Genomic DNA, 20,883 nt, shown 5'->3' with positions numbered 1-20,883 from the left:
CTAAAATCTCTTCGTTTTTAAATAAAATTAATTTAAAACACGCTCGAATAAATCACAAGAAAATAAATTGCAACAAATTAAATTGCTAGAATTAAATTGCGTAAATTAAATTGCTAAAAATAAAGATAGAGTTGAAACGAAGGTACCAAATTGCCTTGACTAATTTCCAACAAAGTGAAAATGCTTAGAATTGCAAATCCACCAAAGCTACCGGATTGTTGCAAAATCACTTAACTCCACTCAACAATATTATAATTGCAAAATTAATAATTGAAACTATAATAAGACTTTATAATATTTATTTGAGAGAAATTTAAAGTGGCTAATTGTTGCAAAAGTAACTATAATTGAGAGATTGAGATTTGAGAGAAAAGAAGTGAATTGGTATGGATTAAAATGGAAATGGAAAAGGGGTTTATATAGGGGTGGGGGATGGGTTAAGTGTTAAAAAAAAAGTTTGGGGGGTTGGGGGGCGAAATGAGTTTAGATCAGTTGGGCAACCAGCCATTTTTGCGTAAAGGGACCGTTGCTCCAAAGGTCCAAATTAGCAGCCCAACGGCTACAATTAAAAAAAAAAAAAAATCGGTTTTACCAATTTAACTGCAGATTCCGGTTTAACCGTTAACTTCAAAAAAATAGAAACCGGAAGCCGTAGTTAATATACGCATTCCGGTTTCTGGTCCTGCATACCGGTTTGAACCCAGCAATTCAACCGGTTTACGGGTTTACTTCTAACATCCAAGTTGCTAGATTGTAGCCATCTTGTATTTTACTTACCCCAGGAATTGGCTGAATACAAGAGGACTCAGTTCAATATTTGATCATATTGACTCGAAAAAAAAGGAACATTCATTGCTGGCTCCATTTTGAACCAAACAGTCTATCAAAGTTAGAATGTTTGTACCAAAGTTTAAAAGCTAAAGGATTATTATATAGTAGCAAGTATAAAAGAAGGCGGGCTATTTAATAGTACATGGTTAAGATTTCTATTTCTTAAGAATTCACATTAATTGGAACTTAAAATATTATTTTATTCCTGTTTATTTATGTTGGGTCTAGTCTAAAAGCATTTTAGTCTACTGTAAATCTTTTAAAGATATGTACAAAAGTCTAAACAATCTATAAGAGTCTATAAACTTGGGTTCACCTATTGTTAACATTGCATATCTGCGTATTCTTTCCTAATCAATGGCGGCTCAACAGAATTGGCAGTCTAATTAGAGCCAAAATTTAATAAAACATTTTAAACCTTCTTAATTAAATTGGAAAATTATTGAGATTTTTATTTTTGTTTCTAGCTTTTGCAGATGTAAAGTTGTTGATAATTTTCTTTTATATTCATTTTTTTTAATAATGTTTTTCAATTGCTAATATAGCCAATATATCCATTTAATTACTCTTGAGGCACTATTAAAGACCACCAATTTGAGGGGTAAAAATTAAAACTTCTAAAATAAGGGCACACAGTTACATATCTATCACTACTGGAAAAACATCTATCACTACTTGTGAAAAATTGGGCCTCTAAAATTTTGAGGCCTGAAACGTTTGCTTTATAATTTGTTTAAAAAAATTGTGCGGATTGGCCTTCATATGGTCTTGTCTTTAATTTTTGCCCCCACACTTTTCTTCTTTTCTCTTAATGCAAAAATCCAAGAGTTTTTGTAGGGCAAAAGATCCTTATTCGCATCTATGAAACCAGAGATTCTAGGTTCCAACCCCATCAGAGTAAATATAAATAATTTCACAAGGCAAATGTTTCATAGCAAACTATGTCTATTTGACTAATTTGGAAAAATAAGAGTATCGGTATTAATTTTTTTGCAAAACTATGTAGATTCATTAAAGCGTTTTTAGGTGTATATCTTTAACGCATTAATTTTTAGTTATAGGATATTTTTTTGATAACTTAATTCTATCGAATTCATACCTTAAGAAATTATGCCTTTCTGTAGGATAACTTAATTTCTACATAATGATGCCTTAAGGCATAACTTTACTCTGAACAGACATAGTTTGTTATGAAACCTTACCTTGCGATTTTTTTTTTTTAAACTATGCTGGGATGCTACCGAAGTTATGCTTTAAGGCATAACTATTGTCCGAATAGATATAGTTTGCTATGAAACCTTGCTTTGCATTTTTTTTACTGTGTTGGAGTTTGAACCCAGAACCTCAGAATATATTTTCTTCCACTTTTTTAGATGAAGGGAAAAAATTAAACATCCCCAATTTGAGGGGAAAAAATTAAAGACCACCCCAAAATTGGGGCAATCGGGCGAATTGCCCAATTTGTTTCACCTTTGGGTCGGTCTCGTTATAGCTTTATGGATATGCAATGTCATATCTCTGCACCTCCTTAATTTACTATATTAATTTATGGGATTCTTATGCAGATGTACAATTCAAACAAATAGTTTACACATTGCATAGCCCTATAATTATTCACATTTGGACTAGTCAACATGTATTTACATTGAAGCTCAAGAAGTCAAATCTCTCTCTCTCTTTTTTTTTTTTTTTTTTTTTTTTTAAATTTTTCCTCTTAGCCACCAGAACCCTCTTCACTTATTCGTTATCCATTTCTTAAATCTTTCTAATATGATGTATAACATTGTATATACGCATTTATACATTTTTATACAATACTGATACACCCTTATAGATTATATATATAGTGTATCAATGATGTGTATGTATTGTATAACCATGTATAAATTATCTATAAATAACGTATGCCCGTTGTTATACACAAAATTTTAGATCTGGAGAACCCAAATTCTTCGAAAGATGCAAACATAATTTGCTATCCGGAGATCAAAAAACGATTAAAACTAAATCGTGAACCTTGATTAGTCAAAGGCTACACATGATGTGTGTTAATTCAGAATTAAGTGCTATAAGTCTCTGGATATCATAGCACCATCCCACTAATTACACTTTCCCAAATTAATGGAATGTAAAATTGCACTGACGATTTTGTATTGAATAGAAGAGACGAACTTGGAAAAGTAACTGAGTATAAAGAGGGAGAGGCGAAGTGAAGAAAGAGGATTGAAGAGTTAATTTTTGTCCATACTTCTCATTCAATAAAATTTTGTGGGTCAAACTACCCTTATTCGCGTCGAGGAAACCAGAATTCTGGGTTCGAACCCCAGCTTAAGAAAAAAAAAAAAAAAACAAAATAGAACAATTTCGCAAGGCAAATATTTCACAAAAGTTATGCCTTAAGACATAACTTCTGTAGCTCTAAGTTATGCCTTCTGTAAGTATAACTTTTGCCCGAATAGGCATAGTTTGCTATGAAACTTTGCCTTGTAATTTTTTTTTTCTCTGGTGGGGTCGGAACCAGAATGCCAGAGATATTTTCAGTCACTTTTTTATGCGAAGGAAAAAAAAAATTAAAGACCGCCGATTTGAGGAACAAAAATTAAAGACCACGTCAAACTAGGGACAATCATGCGAATTGCCCCATGTACCAACCCTACTGACTTTGTTCTCGTCAACTTTTTTTGTATTATACAAATTAAAGACATTTTGTTGGCGGTTAGGCCAGACCCCTATACCTCATACATTAATAACAACCAGAAGCAAAATACATATACGAGAAAAATATGTAGTTTGACCTTTTCAAAAGAAATGGTGGTACTAAATGCTCAGTAGTCAATTATCTATATTCCGAGGATGATGCGAAGACACTTCTGATCATAAAAAAAAAAATTAATGTCTACCAAAAATGTTAAGCAAGTGCAAGCTATACATGACGTACATTAGCATATACTATGACTAGTTTTAGTGGTAGCGTCGTTAATTTTTGGCTGCTTATGGAAGCTCTAGCATGGACAGTGCTCATATCATAGGAGAAACAAAGTTTTTGGAATGTTCGTCTTAGTTTCTTATGACCTTTTTTAAGAAATTGATCGTTTAGAAGTTGTGTAGTTAAGATTTATCTCAGCATAACAATGACTAGTTTTAGTGGTTGCAGCGTTAATATCTACCTCCGCTCCTGTAATGTCTTTAAATACCGGTTTATAAAAGTTCTTCGTTTCAGCAAAAAATAAAAATGTCAAACAATGGTAAGAATGCATAATTTGGAAGAAAGAAAAGTAGTAGGAGTATCATACAATTGCGGTACCTTACATACATTTTTTTTTCTACGTGTTTATGTATATCTAATTGTGGAGGGTCTTTCAGAACAACTTCTCTATCTCCACGAGGTAGGAATAAAGGTATGCGTACACTCTATCTCTGCCAACTCTACATGTGAGAATACACCGAGTATATATGTTATTGTTGTTTTTATTATATTTAATTGAAGAAACTTTTGAGTTGATCTTTTTATCTACAAGTAGGCATCCCCTCCTCAATTGTAAGTCATCCCATCTATTCGCCTAACACGCTTCCCAACATAAACATGCGATGAAAGAATCATTAATTGAACGTCCTTTCACCTCCTTTCTTCAATCTATTGATTTATGATCCAATTTTTCTTCAAGGGTTAACCAAACTATTCATGAATGATCAAAATTTAATTTGATCCACCTAGTAGGCTAGTTCAATTTGACTTTAATTTTACAAGTGCTAACTTATTTTTCTTCACTTTTTCATGGATTGTGAGACCTTTGACTCTGAAGTTGTTCTATCAATTAGGTTTCCGTCACAATCCCACAATCAATATCCCAAAAGTTATTTGGAAAATAGCTTGGAGTACACCTTTCCTTGCAGCCTATATAAATTAGGCTTACTTGGTGTATTTGTGATCATCTTTCATTGAAAAATATAAAGTGTTGGTGAGTGACCGTCGGTTTTCTTCCCCTCGAGGGTTTCCACGTAAAAGTTGTGCATTCTTTCTTTTCGTTATTATTGCTTTCATTAATTGTTGTCTCATAACAGTTCATTTTCGAGTCACCAAAAACACGACGGAAATTGTACAAACTATATATTTCAGCTTTTTCCTTGGCCGTGCGCAGGACCATGATGATAAATCGATACCGGCACCATATCCATATATAGAGAGAGAGATAGCACGCTTCAGAACAATAACCCTTTCACATTCTATTGTTACTATTTTTATTGCCATTATGGAGGCAGGTGACCGTTAACATTTTAAGTGTTGCCACCGTTTCGCTAAGTTTGGAAGGAAGCCACCTTTGAGTTTTAATTTTGTTATACTCCGTAATAGTAGCAGGCAACATAAATGGGAAAATAAGAAAAATGGCCAAAAAAACGGGGAAAACAGTAAATTCAATTCCTGTGATTAGGACTCCGGGCCTATGTCATGCTTTTATATAGATAAATAGATTAAAGTTTTTAAAGCCGGCCGGGATAAAAAAGTTAAATACCAATCCTAGCGGGGACACCATGCACAAACGCGACGTTTATAATCGTGAGCCACTTTCTTTCCCTTATTATCTTATGACTTGTGTTAAATAAAACTAAGTTAAATTAACCTAACTAATTTGGAGTACTCAACTAATTTGCAAGTTTTTATTTTTTATTTTATGAGATAATGGTTAAAAACACATCTCGAGTATCATTTTTCTTAGTTTCCTATCTGAACTATCAGGTATGAGAATTTCATACCTAAATTATTACCAATTAGTTAGCAAAAGACACCTCAACTATCAATTATTCATTTTTTCCTACCTAATAATTGATGTAAGAAAAGTGCATAACTGATAGTTGAGGTGTGTTTTGTTGACAGGTTGGTGATAATTTAGGTAGAAAACTCTCACACCTGATAGTTCAGATAAAAAAACTCAAAAAAAGGTGATACTGAGGTGTATTTTTTACCCTTAACATTATTTTTAGTTAATAGAGTATAAACTTGCTTATTGGAAGTAACCTCATGTAGGAAAAGAGAACCTTAGTGGAGAATCCCTTTAATTTCCAATCTATCTATTTCAAGACATCAAATTTTAGGTTACAATTATGAAGCATATTTATTTAAAAAAGAGAAATAGTTCCATCGATGATAACGAAAAGGAATACAACTTTTCCCAATATTTTGCAAAGTAGAATCATGTTCTCATGTGTGTCCTAGAAAAACCCAAGAAACAAAAGTAAGTATATTTATTTTTGCCCACAGAAATTCCCCCCCCCCCCCAAACAACCCACACACACATTTTTCTCTCTCACATGCAGAGGCGGATGTGTGCTACGAGTTTGACAAAATTCAACATTTTCGACACATTATACACACACACACACAAAATCACTCTATATTTGTGTAAAAAATACTATAGTTTCAAGTTTCAATAAATATAAATTTCAATCTCATAATTTTAAAAGTGTAATAAGTTCAATAGTAAAAGCTTAAATTAAAGGTTGGACGCACCAAATTTTAGCTTTGAATTCTCCTCTGCACATAGCAACATTTGCATGTTGATGAAAAGATATACGAGAGAACAAGGAATTAGTGACGGACAAAAATTCGTAGCTAAAAGCAAAAATCTGATGCTAATATCATTTAGTTACAGATGAGCGACGGATTATAAGAAAATCGAGGAGCTATTTAGTGACACAGCTAGGGATTACAGACAAATTCCATGTTCTCTGTAGCTAGAAAGCAAAACTTCCACTGTTGATTATTCGAAAATCCCACTAATTAAAAGAATCTTGTCTAACTTTATTAAAAAAAAAATATGGAGGAGAAATGAAAGGCATCAAAACATGCCCTATATAAAGGCAAAGAATTCTTGAAATCTCACCTTCAGCTTCTTTGACAAATATTTTCTTCATTTCTAACAATTCAATTGCTGCAACATAGTTGTTGGTGGTGCAATGGGAGACGCCGAGCAGGCTATTTTTTATTCATCTTCTTTAATTGTCGGATCTATATTTTTAGGTTGCAAGTTCAAATTTCAGGTGCAGTGTTACGTTATATTTTTATCGGAAGTCGTTTCCGACTAGATGTATTTAGACGGATCAAAATCCATCTGAATGGCGCTAGAAATCAGCCAATTCGGACGGTTTCTGACGGCATGTGCAATCCTAAATTGGCGATTTTCTAGTAGTGCACTGAAAAATACTTTTTAACTTCAAATCTCAGGTGTAATTTTTTTTTTTTTTTTTTTTTGAGTTTTCATATTAGAATTTTTGGCTCAGCCACTGAAAAACATTTTTTAAATTTAATTTTTAACTAGCCCGGTGTTGTGGGATTCTACTGATCATGGTAACTCTTTATTTGTTTAATGTTTTTGCAGACTTAAATTTCAAATAGCATTCAAGAAGTTAGAGAAAAAGGTTATGGTTATCTGTAGCAAGTATCAACTCGGTGATATAAGAGGGAAGCTAGGAATGCTATACAACCTCGTCGCAAAAAAATATTTACGCCTCAATTCCAAACAAATTGAAGTCTAATATAGAATCATCATTCTAATTGCATAATATAATACTCCTTGTGTAATATGTCGTAGTAGAGAACATATACTTCTTAAAGACCCGTATACAATAGTTTTATGATCAATCTCTTCTTCAATTTTCCTCATATAGATCTTCAACAGGTAAACTCTTTCATCTTTTCTGGAAGTTGAATGTCTTAATAGCTAAAGCAAATGTGAAGGCAAAAACTACAACATATGCAACAATCACAACTGCAACTACTCCAAGAAAATCATGCTTGAAACCGAAGTAACGTCTCAAGAATTGCTCCACAGTTTCGTCATTAGTAAGTTTGTTTTGGAGGTCCCCGAATTGTGATGCAAGCAAACCATACAATGTCCAGGCAACAGGATTAGCCCAATAGTACCATCTCCACCATATGGGCATAAGCTGTTTTTGAAAAACAACGAAAACATGTCATCATGTTTGAGCTCTAAATTGATGTTCATTTGAACAAAATGGAAGTGTTTCAAGAACTTACAGGTCGTGGAACAACGAATCCTGAGAAAAGATTCCACATGGCATAGCAGAAGATAGAGACAATTTGTGCGACATTTAGATTAGGGGTAATAGCAACGGTCATCATACCATAGAAGGTGAAGTATAAGAGAGTGAAATACATGATGAACAAGTACCAAAAGAACTTGCCTACTGTCCATTCAAATCCAATCATGGCATAAACAATAACACCAAAGAAAATAGCTTGCATAAATACATACGGCATTTCAATAAAAACCTGCAAGATAGAAAGACAAAATATAAATAACTTAGGACTTTTTAAATCAGAAATTGGCTTATAAGAAGTTAAATCCTTTGCTCACTTGTCCAAAGGCATAAGGAATTCCAGAATACATTCCAGCAGCTCTTTCTCTATAAAATACTGTACGCTCAATGGCTACAACAGGCATCACTGATGCCGCATTTTTAAAACCAATGAAGAAAACAGGAGCGTACATTGATCCCATAGCGTTAAATAGATCTTGGCTCTTACCTCTGTAACAAAAACAACAAGCTTTTTGCATTAAGAACTAAAAGTATTTTCCATACTACATAAGTTCTTATTTCATCATTTGTTGGGACTTACACTTTAGTACCAAGATCCCAGAATATTGTCCCGATGGACAAGGCGATGAAGATTGTAAACAGAAATCTGACCGCAGTATAAGTAGGATTACGCCAGTATGACCAGTGTTGCTTCCAAAGGCAAGCCATACATTGGGTCCAAAATGGCTGTGAGTATTGATTTTTGAAATGCAGGTCTTTTGTACCGGGGCAAGGCACGCTCAGTTCAGTAATCAACGCTTTATTCCTCGTGTAAGCATTTGATTTCTTGTATAAATCAGCAAAATCAACCCCCAACATCATTTCCTGAGCCGGGGTTGTGACTTCTAGCATCCAAGTTGCTGGATTATAGCCTTCTTGTATTTTACTTACCCCAGGAATTGACTGAATACAAGAGGAATTAGTTCAGTATTTGATCATATTAACTCGAAAAAAGGAACACTCATTTTCACTTCGACAACTTACCTCAAAATATCTGATCAAATCGCAAGAATGGTGACCCAATGGACCAACATAAATCTCTTGTCCTCCTCGTTTCATTAGAAATAGCTGCAAAGGGTGGTGTTTATATTAGTATTCGATGTCAAAAGGGAAAGAAAGAAAACACATTTATTAGCTTGATTGAGCTCAAAAAGGTATTAAATTGATCACCTCATCAAAGGCTTCAAAAATGTCAATACTAGGTTGATGGATGGTACAAACAACGGTTCTTCCAGTATCAACAGTGTTCCTAACAGTTCTCATCACAATTGCAGCAGCCCTTGCATCCAGCCCCGAAGTTGGTTCATCCATGAAAATGATAGAGGGGTTTGCCACTAGTTCCACTGCAATGGTCAACCTTTTGCGTTGCTCGGTTGAGAGACCGTTGACTCCTGGCAAACCAACTAAGGCTGATCTTAATGGTGTAAGCTCCACAAGGTCCATAACTTCCTCAACAAATATCTGCAAAAGGATAATAAACAGGAAATGTCACACAATTTCAACCTGCTTTATTGTATTTAATTGATTTTTGGGCGAGAGCCAACCTTTCTGGTCTTTTCATCTACATCGTGAGGTATACGCAGCCAAGATGAGTATACTAATGACTCATGAACTGTAACATAAGGTGAGTGGATATCATTCTGCTCACAGTATCCAGATATGCGTGCAAAAGTTTCTTGCGTTTTAGGATAGCCAGAAATCTTGATATTACCCTCAATATATCCTCCTGTTTTTCTTCCAGCCAATACGTCCATCAACGTTGTTTTTCCAGCGCCACTAACTCCCATCAAAGCTGTCAAAACACCAGGCCTGAATGCTCCACTTACACCCTTTAGAAGTACTAATCTATCTTCAGTGACACCTTGATATTTCATTTCCTGCAAGTGTCATTGAAAAATTAAGTAACATATTTCTTGAAACGGGGGATTAGCATCACTAGTTTCTTATTCATAACAATTCCTAGCTAGTTACCTGAGGCATGTTAACAGAGTATGTAACTTCATCGAAGGTAATGGAATGTGGTTCAAATGGAAGAACCATTCCTTTTTTCTTATTCTGACCCTCGCTATTGGACACTTCTTTCTCAGTGGTAGTTGTTTTGGCATCTTCACTGTCTTCCAGTATCATAGCTTGTGGCTTATCAAATGCTGTAGATATTCAACTAAACATTCAATATTTTCGCTTCTAGGGAAAATAAATGGAGAAACTCTAGAGATACTCACGGTTTAGACAAGCGAGTGCAAAATTGTAGCAGATGTTAAAGACGATTGTGAATCCAATAAGTGCGCCGATACCTATCCAGTACCAGTATGCATATGGGAAGAACCCTCGCGATCTTACAACTGCAACTCCAAGTGGCTCAATTCCAATTGGTGCATTCTGTTTCCACCTTTTCCCATCAAATTCATTTACAAGAATTGAATTCATGGAATACATCATCGGTGAAGACCAATAACCCCATAGCCACCATTTCTTCACATTATCTACAACATTAGTAATAAACTGTTAATGATTGCCAATTTAAGCAATAAAAAATCCTCTAAATTTACATAAGTCACCAAATATACCTCGTGAAAGAACAAATCCACCCAAAGCGAATTGTAAAAGTAGAAAAAATGTTCCAAATGTATTAGCAACTCCCATGGTCCTTCCAGCTGCCCCAATGAAACGAAACAATCCAGATGCCATCAGGTTTACAAATATGAGTAGCAGGAAATGCTTGAACAATCTACAAAATCAGACTCACATTTAGTAATCATAGGAAAAAGGAAACTGTTGAAGGTAACATGATCTTTGTACTACATCATCTTTTACTTCCCTTACCTTGTAGGGCTCGGATCAAATCCGATGACATAGTAAGTGAGGAACACCCAAATGCCAACTTCAAGAATTGTTACAGGGATTTTGAGTATCCATGAGGGCATTGCATAAGCCCATGAAGGGAAAAAGAGAAGGTCTCTTTGCTTGTAGAAGACAGGAAGCTTGTAAATTGTCAAGGCGATCTCAGACATTCCGTTAAACATAATCATAGTGACAGCAAAAAAGAGTGCACCAGCATATTTTCCTCCATCTTCCACAGTATCGCGTGGCATCTTAGTTCGAAAAAAGAGGGTCATTGTCACGAGTGACATAATTGAAAGCTGAATACAGATCAAAACAACGAGGCATTAGTAGTTGCAAGCAAATTTGATAAGACAGACACTTGGACATTTAATATTTTTAATCGACTAAGTTACATAACCTGAGTGAACTTAAAGATGTAAACAAACGAGTTCCTCTTCATTAGCAATAATTCTCTTTCAGTGCAGAACTTTAGGAGTTGTTTCTTCCCTATACCATATTTCTGAGTTGTTAAAGCTGCTGGATGGCTTTTGCTTTTGTCATATAAAGCTGCAAGCTCATCCCCGAGTTTCCTTCCAACATGGAATGATTGATATGCCTCAGAAAATTCTTTCGACGTGATAAACCTGTAAGTCTCATCCCTCCTTACCCAGTGTTGCGGTTGATCCTTCTTGGATGTTACCTGCAGGGAATTTATATCACCGTCAGAAGGGAAAATGGATCAAAGCTTCTTAGCCTTACTAATTGGAGTTTATGTAAGACATACTTCTTGCAAGAAGTCGGCCACGCCTTTTCTTTTTGGGCATTTGAAACCCATGGACTCGAAGAAGCTAAGTACATCCTCTCGAGGGCCTTGATAGACAATTTTCCCTTCCGATAGCAGAATAATATCGTCAAACAAGTTATACGTCTCAGGTGTTGGCTGCAAGAGAGATATCACAGCAGTTCCGTTCAAGATTTGTATAGATTGCCTTATCGAGTTTACAATCGAGTAAGTGGTGGAACTATCCAATCCAGTTGAGATTTCATCCATGAAAAATGCCTTTGATGGTCCAACGAGCATTTCACCTGTTGTCACACGCTTCTTTTGTCCTCCTGAAATACCTCTTATCATTTCATCTCCCACCATAGTATCTGAACAAATATCCAGCCCCAAAAGCTACAGGCAGAATACACATAATTAGTTATCAAATTTCTTACCCCTTTTGATTGTAAAAAATTTAGAGAAATTATTGGACGTAAATTTTGTTACTTTAAGAACATAATCTGTAACAAAATTGGCATTTTCTCCCTCTGTTGCCGCTGCCTACATTGTCACAAAACAATTAATGTTATAACCATTTGCCTTCAAGAGAGAAAATTTTCTACTTGTTTAAATTACTAACAAATTGCATACATAGATACCAGCTGATTTTTGGTATTGTTTATATTGCGCTTCATTTAGTACTTGTCTTACCTTCATGAAGATATCAATATCAGGATCTGGCTTGATTTTAGCTGCTTTCTCTCTTCTTGACAGTTCAACCAACATCTCTGCAAGAAACTTCCAATAAACATCAATTGATATATCTATCATAAGCCTGGCAGCCAGTCCGGTTAAAATCAGTAAACTAGTAAAATTCAAACCGGCACCGGTATACTGATTAGTCAGTTGTGAAAATCGTAGTATTTCGGGCCGGTTACGGTTTATTTTTCACTAACGGTTAACAGGTTAACAAGAACCGACCGATTGGCCAACCAGTTAATCGGTATTTTTTTATTTTTTTTTTAAATTAATGGCCATTAAAGTCGTTATTAGGTCGTTGCCCAACTGTCCAAATTGATGAAATGGCCATTGGCAACTGTCAAAAATGTGATTTTTGGCCCCCTCCATCCCCCAATCGCCCAAACTTTTATTTTTAACACTTTAACCCCTTTCCCACTCCTATACAAATGTCTCTCCATTTTATTTTCATCCACATCAATTTTCTCTTCTCAAATCTCAAATTATCTCAATTATTAGCTACTTTAAAATTGCAAGTTCTCTCAAATTCTCAATTATTAGCTATTTTATATTTTGCAATTATACAAAAATAAAGTGTTGGTAGAGTTGGTGGATTTGCAAGTCCGGACGCCTTCAATTCAACATTTATTTTGGCGGAATTTATTTCGGCAATTTGGTACCTTCGTTCCAACTCTATTTCTAATTTTCGCAATTTATTTTCTTGCAATTTATTTTCTTGTGATTTATTTGCTTGCGATTTAATTATGTCTAAGAGAGTTAGAAGAGGCGGTAGTAGTGGGGGGAATGGAGAAAACATTTGTGCTGGAAACCGAGGCAAATATGTGTTACCAAGTCGACATTACTCAAAATAATCCAATTTTAGATCATGAAGCATTAGAACATTGATTTGGCCCAACCTATAATGAAGTTGTTGATGATGATGACATTGATGACGAAACACAATCACCGGAAAATCCGATAAGAGATACACAACAAGCACAACAATCACAATCACAAACACAAAAAAAACCGACAAAATTTGTATGCCATCCTCTAAAGTTTGGAAATTTGTGACTAGAGATAGGGAGAAAGAAATAGTCATATGTAATATATGTAAAAAGGTATTTCAATTCAAGTGTAGGAACAGTAAGGATGGGGGAACAAGTTCACTAAGGACTTATTTTTTGACTCAACATAAGGACGTTTGGGTAGAGGGAACGGGTTTTGTAGGGGGTACTCAACGAACAATAGACCCACATACTGAATTTTTTTTTAGTTACAACAAAAAGAAAGACCGTGTAGAGATAGCTAAAACGGTAGCTTATGATTGTTAAACATTTTCCTTTCCTTCGGCTCCAGGTTTTGTTACTTATATACAACGTAGTTATAATCCGATGTTTGAGAGCATTCCTAGAAGTACTTGTAGAGCGGTTATTAGTGATTTATATAAAAAGTATAAATTTTATTTGCGTCATGTACTTAATTCTTTTAATAGCAAGTGAAGCAGACCAATTTGAAGACATGAAAGATATCCCAATGGATGAATATAATATAGATGAAATTAGCGAAATGGTGCTTACAATGTAATTTTATTCTCGTACTACTTAGTTGCAACTAATGAATAAAAATTATGGCTCATTGAGCTTTCTTCTATTTACTTGTGTTCAATTCTTACTAATATTAAGTTAAGAAAATACTTAGAATATACTTATAATATACATCTACTTAAATTAAAAAATAGAAAGTTATAATTATATATATTTATAAATATACAATCTTGAATTTTACAATACTCATGAGTTATTAGTAAATATAAAATTTAAGTAATACATATAACTTAAAGATATATACCTACAATATACTTAGAACATACTTATAATATACATATACTTAAGTTATAAAATATAAAGTAAAATATAAAGTTATATACTTCAAAAAAAAAAAAAAAACAATCTTGAATTTTATAATACTCATAAGTTGTTACTTGTTAGTAAATATATATAAACTTAAGTAATAGATATAACTTTAACATATATATATATATATATATATATAGTAACATAACATAACACATATAAATATACTTAAGTTAAAAATATGCAATCTTGAGTTTCTTAATACTTATAACCTGGATATATATAGAACTTATATATATATATATAGAAACTAATAAACTATAGTGTTAATTTATGTGTAAAATACGTAATTATGCAAAAAAATAACCAAAAAAACCGGTTTTGGGCTAACCGCTTATTGGTTTGGTAGAAGGGTACCGGTTCCGGGCCGGTTAGAGCCAAACCGACCGGCTAACCGGTACCTATTAACAGGTAACCGTCAACTAGAACGGTTCAAAAATCGATAACCGGTCGGTTTACTAACGGGAACCGAAACCGGTCCCTGGTCAACCGGTTGACTAGCTTATAATCTATGTTAGTTAAATTTCAACATGTCTTTTTATGAGTTAATGGTCAAAAACACACCTGAACTATCACTTTTTCACGAGTTTTACATCCCAATTATCAATTGTTCCGTTTTCCTATCTGAACTATCACCATCTATGAATTAAACCACACCTAATTGAGTATATGGTGATAGTTTAGGCAGGATAAGGGAACAACTGATAGTTACCCTAGTCAGCTTCGAGGTGTATTTTAATATAAATGGTGATAGTTTAAGTAGAAAAAGAGAACAAAACAACGGATAGTTGGGGTGTGAAACTCGCGAAAAAGTGATAGTTCAAGTGTGTTTTTGATCATTCTCTCTTTTTTTTTTATTGAAGAAAATTTTTGGAAAAAACCAAGATTTTGAAAAGAAAAAAAATTAAAAAAAAATGCTAACCATAATGAGAGCCAACTCCCTGGCACCTGGCTGAGAATTCCAAGGTTTCTCTCACAGTCATCTCTCCAATGTGTAGATCATACTGGCTAATATAAGCAGCAGTTCTTTGTGGCACAAATTCATTCATTTCATGTCCATTATAGGTCACTTTCCCATTAACCTAATTTCCAAAAAAGCAACCAAAAAAGACATTCAGTTCGGAGTTCAAGTTCTATGCACTGATGATCTATGATAAGCATGCTAGTTTTATGAGGCTCATGCTAAGCCCGGACCCAATTCCAGATATAAAAAGTAATATTTTAATTAAAGAAATATATAAAAGCAAAACTTTCATTTCATTCCTTTAGTATCTTAACTTTTATTTTGATGAATTTACTTCAAATTAAATGCGGAACCATAATTTGAAATATATGAGTTTCGAATCCTAAATTTTTAAGTTATTTAGTTCTAAATTAATAATTTGTACATATTTAATGAAATTTTAATATAAATACAGAATTTGGACCAAAGTGCTAAACGAATCCGATCAGATCAATAGCTGGCACTCTAATTCCGCCCTACTTCAAACTCATTTTGTGTTTAAAAGATTAATTTTAGTTAACCAAACAAGAGATTTTAAAGATAACCCGATCTTAACTGATAATATTGTTTTTATTTTAACATTTTAAGGCAGAATGTTTGACAATTTTTAAAAAGTAGATCATAAGAATAAAAAATAAATTTGACTTTAAAAAATAAGATTAGGACCTAGAAGTAATTAATTGAAAAGTTTGACATTTTTTGAAAAAGTTTTGTGAGGACTACAAAAGTCCTTTTGTTGTCCCTTATATGTAGTAGTAATATTAATTGTTACACTGATACAAAAGATAATTGATCGTTGCAATAGCAGTATATATAACTTAAATCCCTGCGATACGTCAGTAAAATTAATGGTCTTACCTTAAGGGCAGGGTCAAGCTTTCCGGCCAAAGCTAATAATAGAGTAGTTTTGCCAGAACTTGGAGGTCCTAAAAGCAAAGTCATTCTGCAAGGCTTAATGATACCACTCACATCATTAAGGATAGTGAGTTTCCTCTTTCGACTCGGTAGGATATGGAGAGAGTTCAACATTGTCTATGAATCCAAAAAAAAAAAAAAAAAAAAAGTTAATTATAAACACCCTTTTAAGAGAATTGAGATTTGAAATCAAGATTTTGTTTTAGATTTTTACCTCAAGAAAATTAGTCATGAAGTTGGTAAATGTAGGCAAAGCTCTGCTTCCTATATATGCATCTGCCTCAATATTTAGATGCTCGTATCTTACTTCTATTGATGGCAAATCTATCCCAACTCTATAAAAAGAAACAAGAAATGTCAAACCACTTAATTAAGGGGGGAAAACAACTAGTCATAGATAAACAGTATAACAACTGATATGTCTCAATTCTAAGCAAGTCGGATTGACTACATGAATCCTCATTTCCATGCCTCTCTACTTGAGCTAGTCACAATTAAATATTATTAACAAATAGTTTCTCCAACTAGTACGGAGACAGGATTTTCACCAAGGGGGTTCATCATCTACTACATAATTATAAAAAATAAAAAAAAATTGAAGTTTTATATACAGTGTGATTTAATTTCCGACGAAGGATATTCAGATGAAACCCCTTCTGCGCCTCTAGCGCCGCCCCTATGTCTAACACTACAAGTTCACTAGATTTTCTTATAGCATATAAATAGATCTCTATCGAGTCCAAATGACTCCTAGCAAACAATGTGCCTAGAATAAAGATCCTAAAATTACTAAAATTTGATCACAATTAATTGGTATCGTCTGTACAGGTCTTTTTGGTCCAACAGTATAACCTAAAGAAGTAAACCTATGTTGCTCGGACTCTCAAAAAATATCGCCAGACCTATGTTGGATCCTCCAAAAATGCACTACGCTTGGAGGATCCGACACGCACCCGTTGATATTTTTAAAGAGTCGACAATTTTGAAGTGCCTGGGCAAATAGGAAAAAACTACACACATGCATGCAGAGAGGCAAAAAGATTCATTTACTTACCGATCAATTCTTTGCCTGAGTTTCAACAAGAACTTCTCATTATCTTCATCTGCAACTTTCACAAGCCTTTCAAGCAACTTCTTTCTATCTTGAAAACCAAGATCATGTATATCAATTTCAGCAGATGCACCTTGGGATCCAAACAAGAGACCTTTTCTTAAACGATCGAACGTTGGAAGTTTTTCGAGTGCTGCCCATTTAAGAGCCTCTTCGTCGTCTTCAACCCTTGACGAACGACTAAAAATCTCCACACCATTGTTCGTCCACATAGTGTTATTAATACTATTCATCTTTAAACTTAAGCTCCCTCTCATACTATTTCCAATAATACTTTCTCTCAAACTACTTCCTCTTAAATTTGCTGGCTCCATTTTGAACAAACACTCTATCAAAGTTAGAATGTTTGCACTGAAGTTTTAAAGCTAAGGGATTACTATATATAGAAGCAAGTATAAAAGAAGGCGGGCTATCGAATAGTAGATGGTTCAAGAGGAGTTTAATTTTGCACAAATATTTTTTATTGAATAGACAGATAAGAGATACTGCGTTAAAACTATGGAAAAGGCACAAATATGTAATCGAACTATTGAAAATGACTCATTTATACCACTAGTCAATAGTTTGGCTCATTTATGCCATCGAACTATCGGAAATGGCTCATTGATACCACTCATCAATAGTTTGGCTCATTTATGTCATCGCCGTTACCAAAATGACTCATCCATGCCATTTTTCATTAATGTTGATTTTACAATACCAGATATGATACGTGACCTCCAACTAGATGGTTGTGGGGGTATCGGGTTTATGGGTCGGACTTTTTATTAATTTGGGATTTAAAATTGGGTTGATTTAATTACACGACATAGACCTCTAATTGGAGGCCACGTGTCATATCTGGTATTATAAAACTAACATTAATAAAAATGGCATGGATGAGTCATTTTGGTAACGGCGATGGCATAAAAGAGCCAAACTATTAATGAGTGGCATAAATGAGTCATTTCCAATAGTTCGATGGCATAAATGAGCCAAGCTATTGATGAGTGACACAAATGAGCCATTTCCGATAGTTTGATGGCATATTTGAGCCTGTTCCGTTAAAAATATCAGCCATTAATTTTAGAGGTAATGCTTGAAAACATACTAAACTATCATTTTTCCTAGTTTCATACCTCAACTATCTATTGTTCCATTTTCCTGCCTAAACTATTACATTCTTTGTATTAAAACACACCTTTTTCTTTGAGTTGCCAAATATTTGAAATCACTCAATAGTAGGCGCGTAGGGTTTTAAAAACCCCATAAAGGTTGGTCCACATGACATCTATAATAGCCAATTAGGCTGAATAATTTGGATTTTTTTTCTATTTTCCTTTAAATCCTTCTCTTCTTCCCCTTTCTTTTTCACATTTTCTTCATTTCTCAGATTTTCTTCCCCCTTTTCCTTCTTCATTCCTCCATGAACCTAGAATCCTATACAACCCTAGAATTTCATACAATCCCACAATGAACTCTAAAATTTGACACAACCCAAAATTATCCTATATGGGTTTTACCAAAATCAAAAGCTAAACGGATAATTCTAATTAGATTAGGTGGATAAGTTTAGCCACGTGAAGTGCCACGTGAAGTGCCACGTGGCACTCTATTTTAACTAAAATGAAGTGTGTACCAGATGCACTAGCAACTCCACATCGAGGTGTGTTTTAATATAGAAGAATGATAGTTTAGGTAGAAAAATGGAAACAATGGATAGAACTGATCAAATATATGACTTACGAAAAAGCAATATTTTAGGTGTGCGGAAACAATGGATAGAACTGATCAAATATATGACTTACGAAAAAGCAATATTTTAGGTGTGTTTTTGTCCATTAACTCTTCATTTTAAGGAATATGAAGAAGGAGAGTATAGCTAGGGTGATTCAATTTGAGTCGGTTTTTCTTTAGAAAGAAATCAATCCAATTAAGTCCATTTTACATATATTGAAACCAAAGCAAACTAATAAAGTTAGTTTTCCATCGGTTCGGTCTTTTTTGATTTTGTCGGCTTTTTAATATGTTACATATCTTTGCTAATTATAATGATGATATTAGTTGAGCTTAAATGATGAATGGAGTAGTCATATAGTCGAGCCCAACTTGTTTGGAATTGAGACATAGTTGTTGTATGACATATACTGCCAAAAACATGTTTCGGGCTTAGGGCAACTATATTCTAGCATAACACTATCAAACCAATTACATCTTACGAGAATTGTCATTTACGAATAGTATCTTGATGGCAATAATTGAATTAAATAGTGATGAAAAATTTAAAGCTCAATTAAAGACAAGTTATATTTGACATGAAATAAATTCTTGGCCAAAATTAAGGATTACAAATCAAATTACAATGTAAAGGAAATGAATTAAACTACAAGCCAAGAGCGTGTAATTATGATTTTTAGATAGGTATTATCTAATCGATTTGGTCCAGTTATTTTCGAATATTTTTTGCTTAAAACCAAAATCAAAATCAGTGGGTTGTTAAAAGAAAAACTGAAAACCAAAATCAAATCAAACAAAACAAATGTCAGTCCTTTTCTCTAATTTGATTCATTTTCTATTTGGTTTGGTTTTTCAGTTTAACAACTCTACTGATATATCCCAACTTTATTGGCCATTCTGGTTATACATTGTGGTATATCAACAATTAATTGAGCCTTGGGTATAGAAAAATTCTTCATAGGGAGCGCTTTTTCCTAATTGGCCCTACGCGGTGCGAATTCAGATATAGTTGAGTTTCAATGTGAATACCGAATGGAAAACCAAAAAAAAAAAAAAAGTATTTGACACCTATCAGATTTCTCTTTTAGAATCAAAATGCTTAAGAATTGACATTAATTGGAACATTAAATTGTTACTCGTATATATTTATGTCGGGTCCAGTCTGAAAGTTCTTTAGTTTACTCTACATCTTTTAGAGATGTCCAAAAGTTTAAAGAGCCTATAAAAATTGGGTTCACCTATTGTTAACATTGCATATCTAGTTACCAAAAAAAAAAAAAAAAAATTGCATATCTCCATATTCTTTCCTAATCAGTGGCGGCTCAATTGGTAACCTTATTAAAGCCAAATTTTAATGAAACGTTTTAAACCTTCTTAAAAAGGATAATTGTTCAGATTTTTTTTTTAAAGTTTTTGTTTTCTAGATTTTCCAGATGCAAATTTGTTGATAATTTCTTTATAGTCAATTTAATCTAATAATTTTTTTGAATTGCTAATATATCCACTATATCCGTTTAATTTCTCTTGAGGCATTATTAATCTTGGATAAGATTTTATCGATTTTAATTTTGAAAACTTCTTCCCGTTAAGGCGCGAAATAGTTAACATTATATAAATACAATAGACATTTTGAAAAGAATTAAGTCTTTTTAATAATTGAACATACAATTAGAGCATTATTTTCTACTTGAACTTTTAATTCGGAAAATAAGTCGAAACAATCAGTATCAAAGTGACTATTATGTTTTAACGGACACTCAAGGTTAAGGCAATGTTTGTTTTTTTGAAATTCCACCTTCTAGTGGACTCAAATTTTTACCAGGCAAAATCAGAATATATAAATTGTTCAAATCCTTTTTTCTTTCGAGCCGAGGGTACCCTCCCTACCCAAGAAAGGTAGGGACAAGGTCTGCGTACATCCTACCATCCCCAGACCCAACTTGTGGGAATACACTGAGTATGTTGTTCTTTA

The 20,883-nt window shown here is 33.7% G+C and overlaps 1 protein-coding gene and 1 long non-coding RNA gene across 3 annotated transcripts; one reads left to right on the top strand and one right to left on the bottom strand.

Moving 5' to 3' along the window:
- Nucleotides 1–6,731: 6,731 nt before the first annotated feature.
- On the top strand, nucleotides 6,732–7,468 carry LOC132040559 (uncharacterized). Of its 2 annotated transcripts, none has more exons than XR_009410711.1 (2): nucleotides 6,732–7,051; nucleotides 7,206–7,468. It is a non-coding gene; the product is annotated as an uncharacterized LOC132040559 (long non-coding RNA). The 2 variants fall into 2 exon arrangements; XR_009410710.1 differs by having other exon boundaries at nucleotides 6,733–6,867.
- Nucleotides 7,411–17,544, bottom strand: LOC132040558 (pleiotropic drug resistance protein 1-like). Its single transcript, XM_059431209.1, has 19 exons — nucleotides 17,139–17,544; nucleotides 16,299–16,419; nucleotides 16,028–16,201; nucleotides 15,089–15,248; nucleotides 12,224–12,300; nucleotides 12,020–12,073; nucleotides 11,534–11,926; nucleotides 11,168–11,449; nucleotides 10,750–11,066; nucleotides 10,494–10,654; nucleotides 10,149–10,409; nucleotides 9,898–10,073; nucleotides 9,471–9,803; nucleotides 9,097–9,387; nucleotides 8,911–8,994; nucleotides 8,468–8,829; nucleotides 8,205–8,376; nucleotides 7,865–8,119; nucleotides 7,411–7,773 (listed from the first exon to the last, which is right to left on the bottom strand). The coding sequence occupies exons 1-19, from the start codon at nucleotides 17,507–17,509 to the stop codon at nucleotides 7,516–7,518; spliced, it is 4,302 nt and encodes a 1,433-aa protein (XP_059287192.1). The 5' UTR covers nucleotides 17,510–17,544; the 3' UTR covers nucleotides 7,411–7,515.
- Between the last annotated feature and the right edge of the window lie 3,339 nt (nucleotides 17,545–20,883).

This window comes from Lycium ferocissimum, chromosome 12, assembly GCF_029784015.1.
Source record: "Lycium ferocissimum isolate CSIRO_LF1 chromosome 12, AGI_CSIRO_Lferr_CH_V1, whole genome shotgun sequence".
NCBI lineage: Eukaryota > Viridiplantae > Streptophyta > Magnoliopsida > Solanales > Solanaceae > Lycium > Lycium ferocissimum.
Note: the sequence above shows the minus strand (reverse complement) of the source record. Positions and strands in the feature narration are given on the sequence as shown.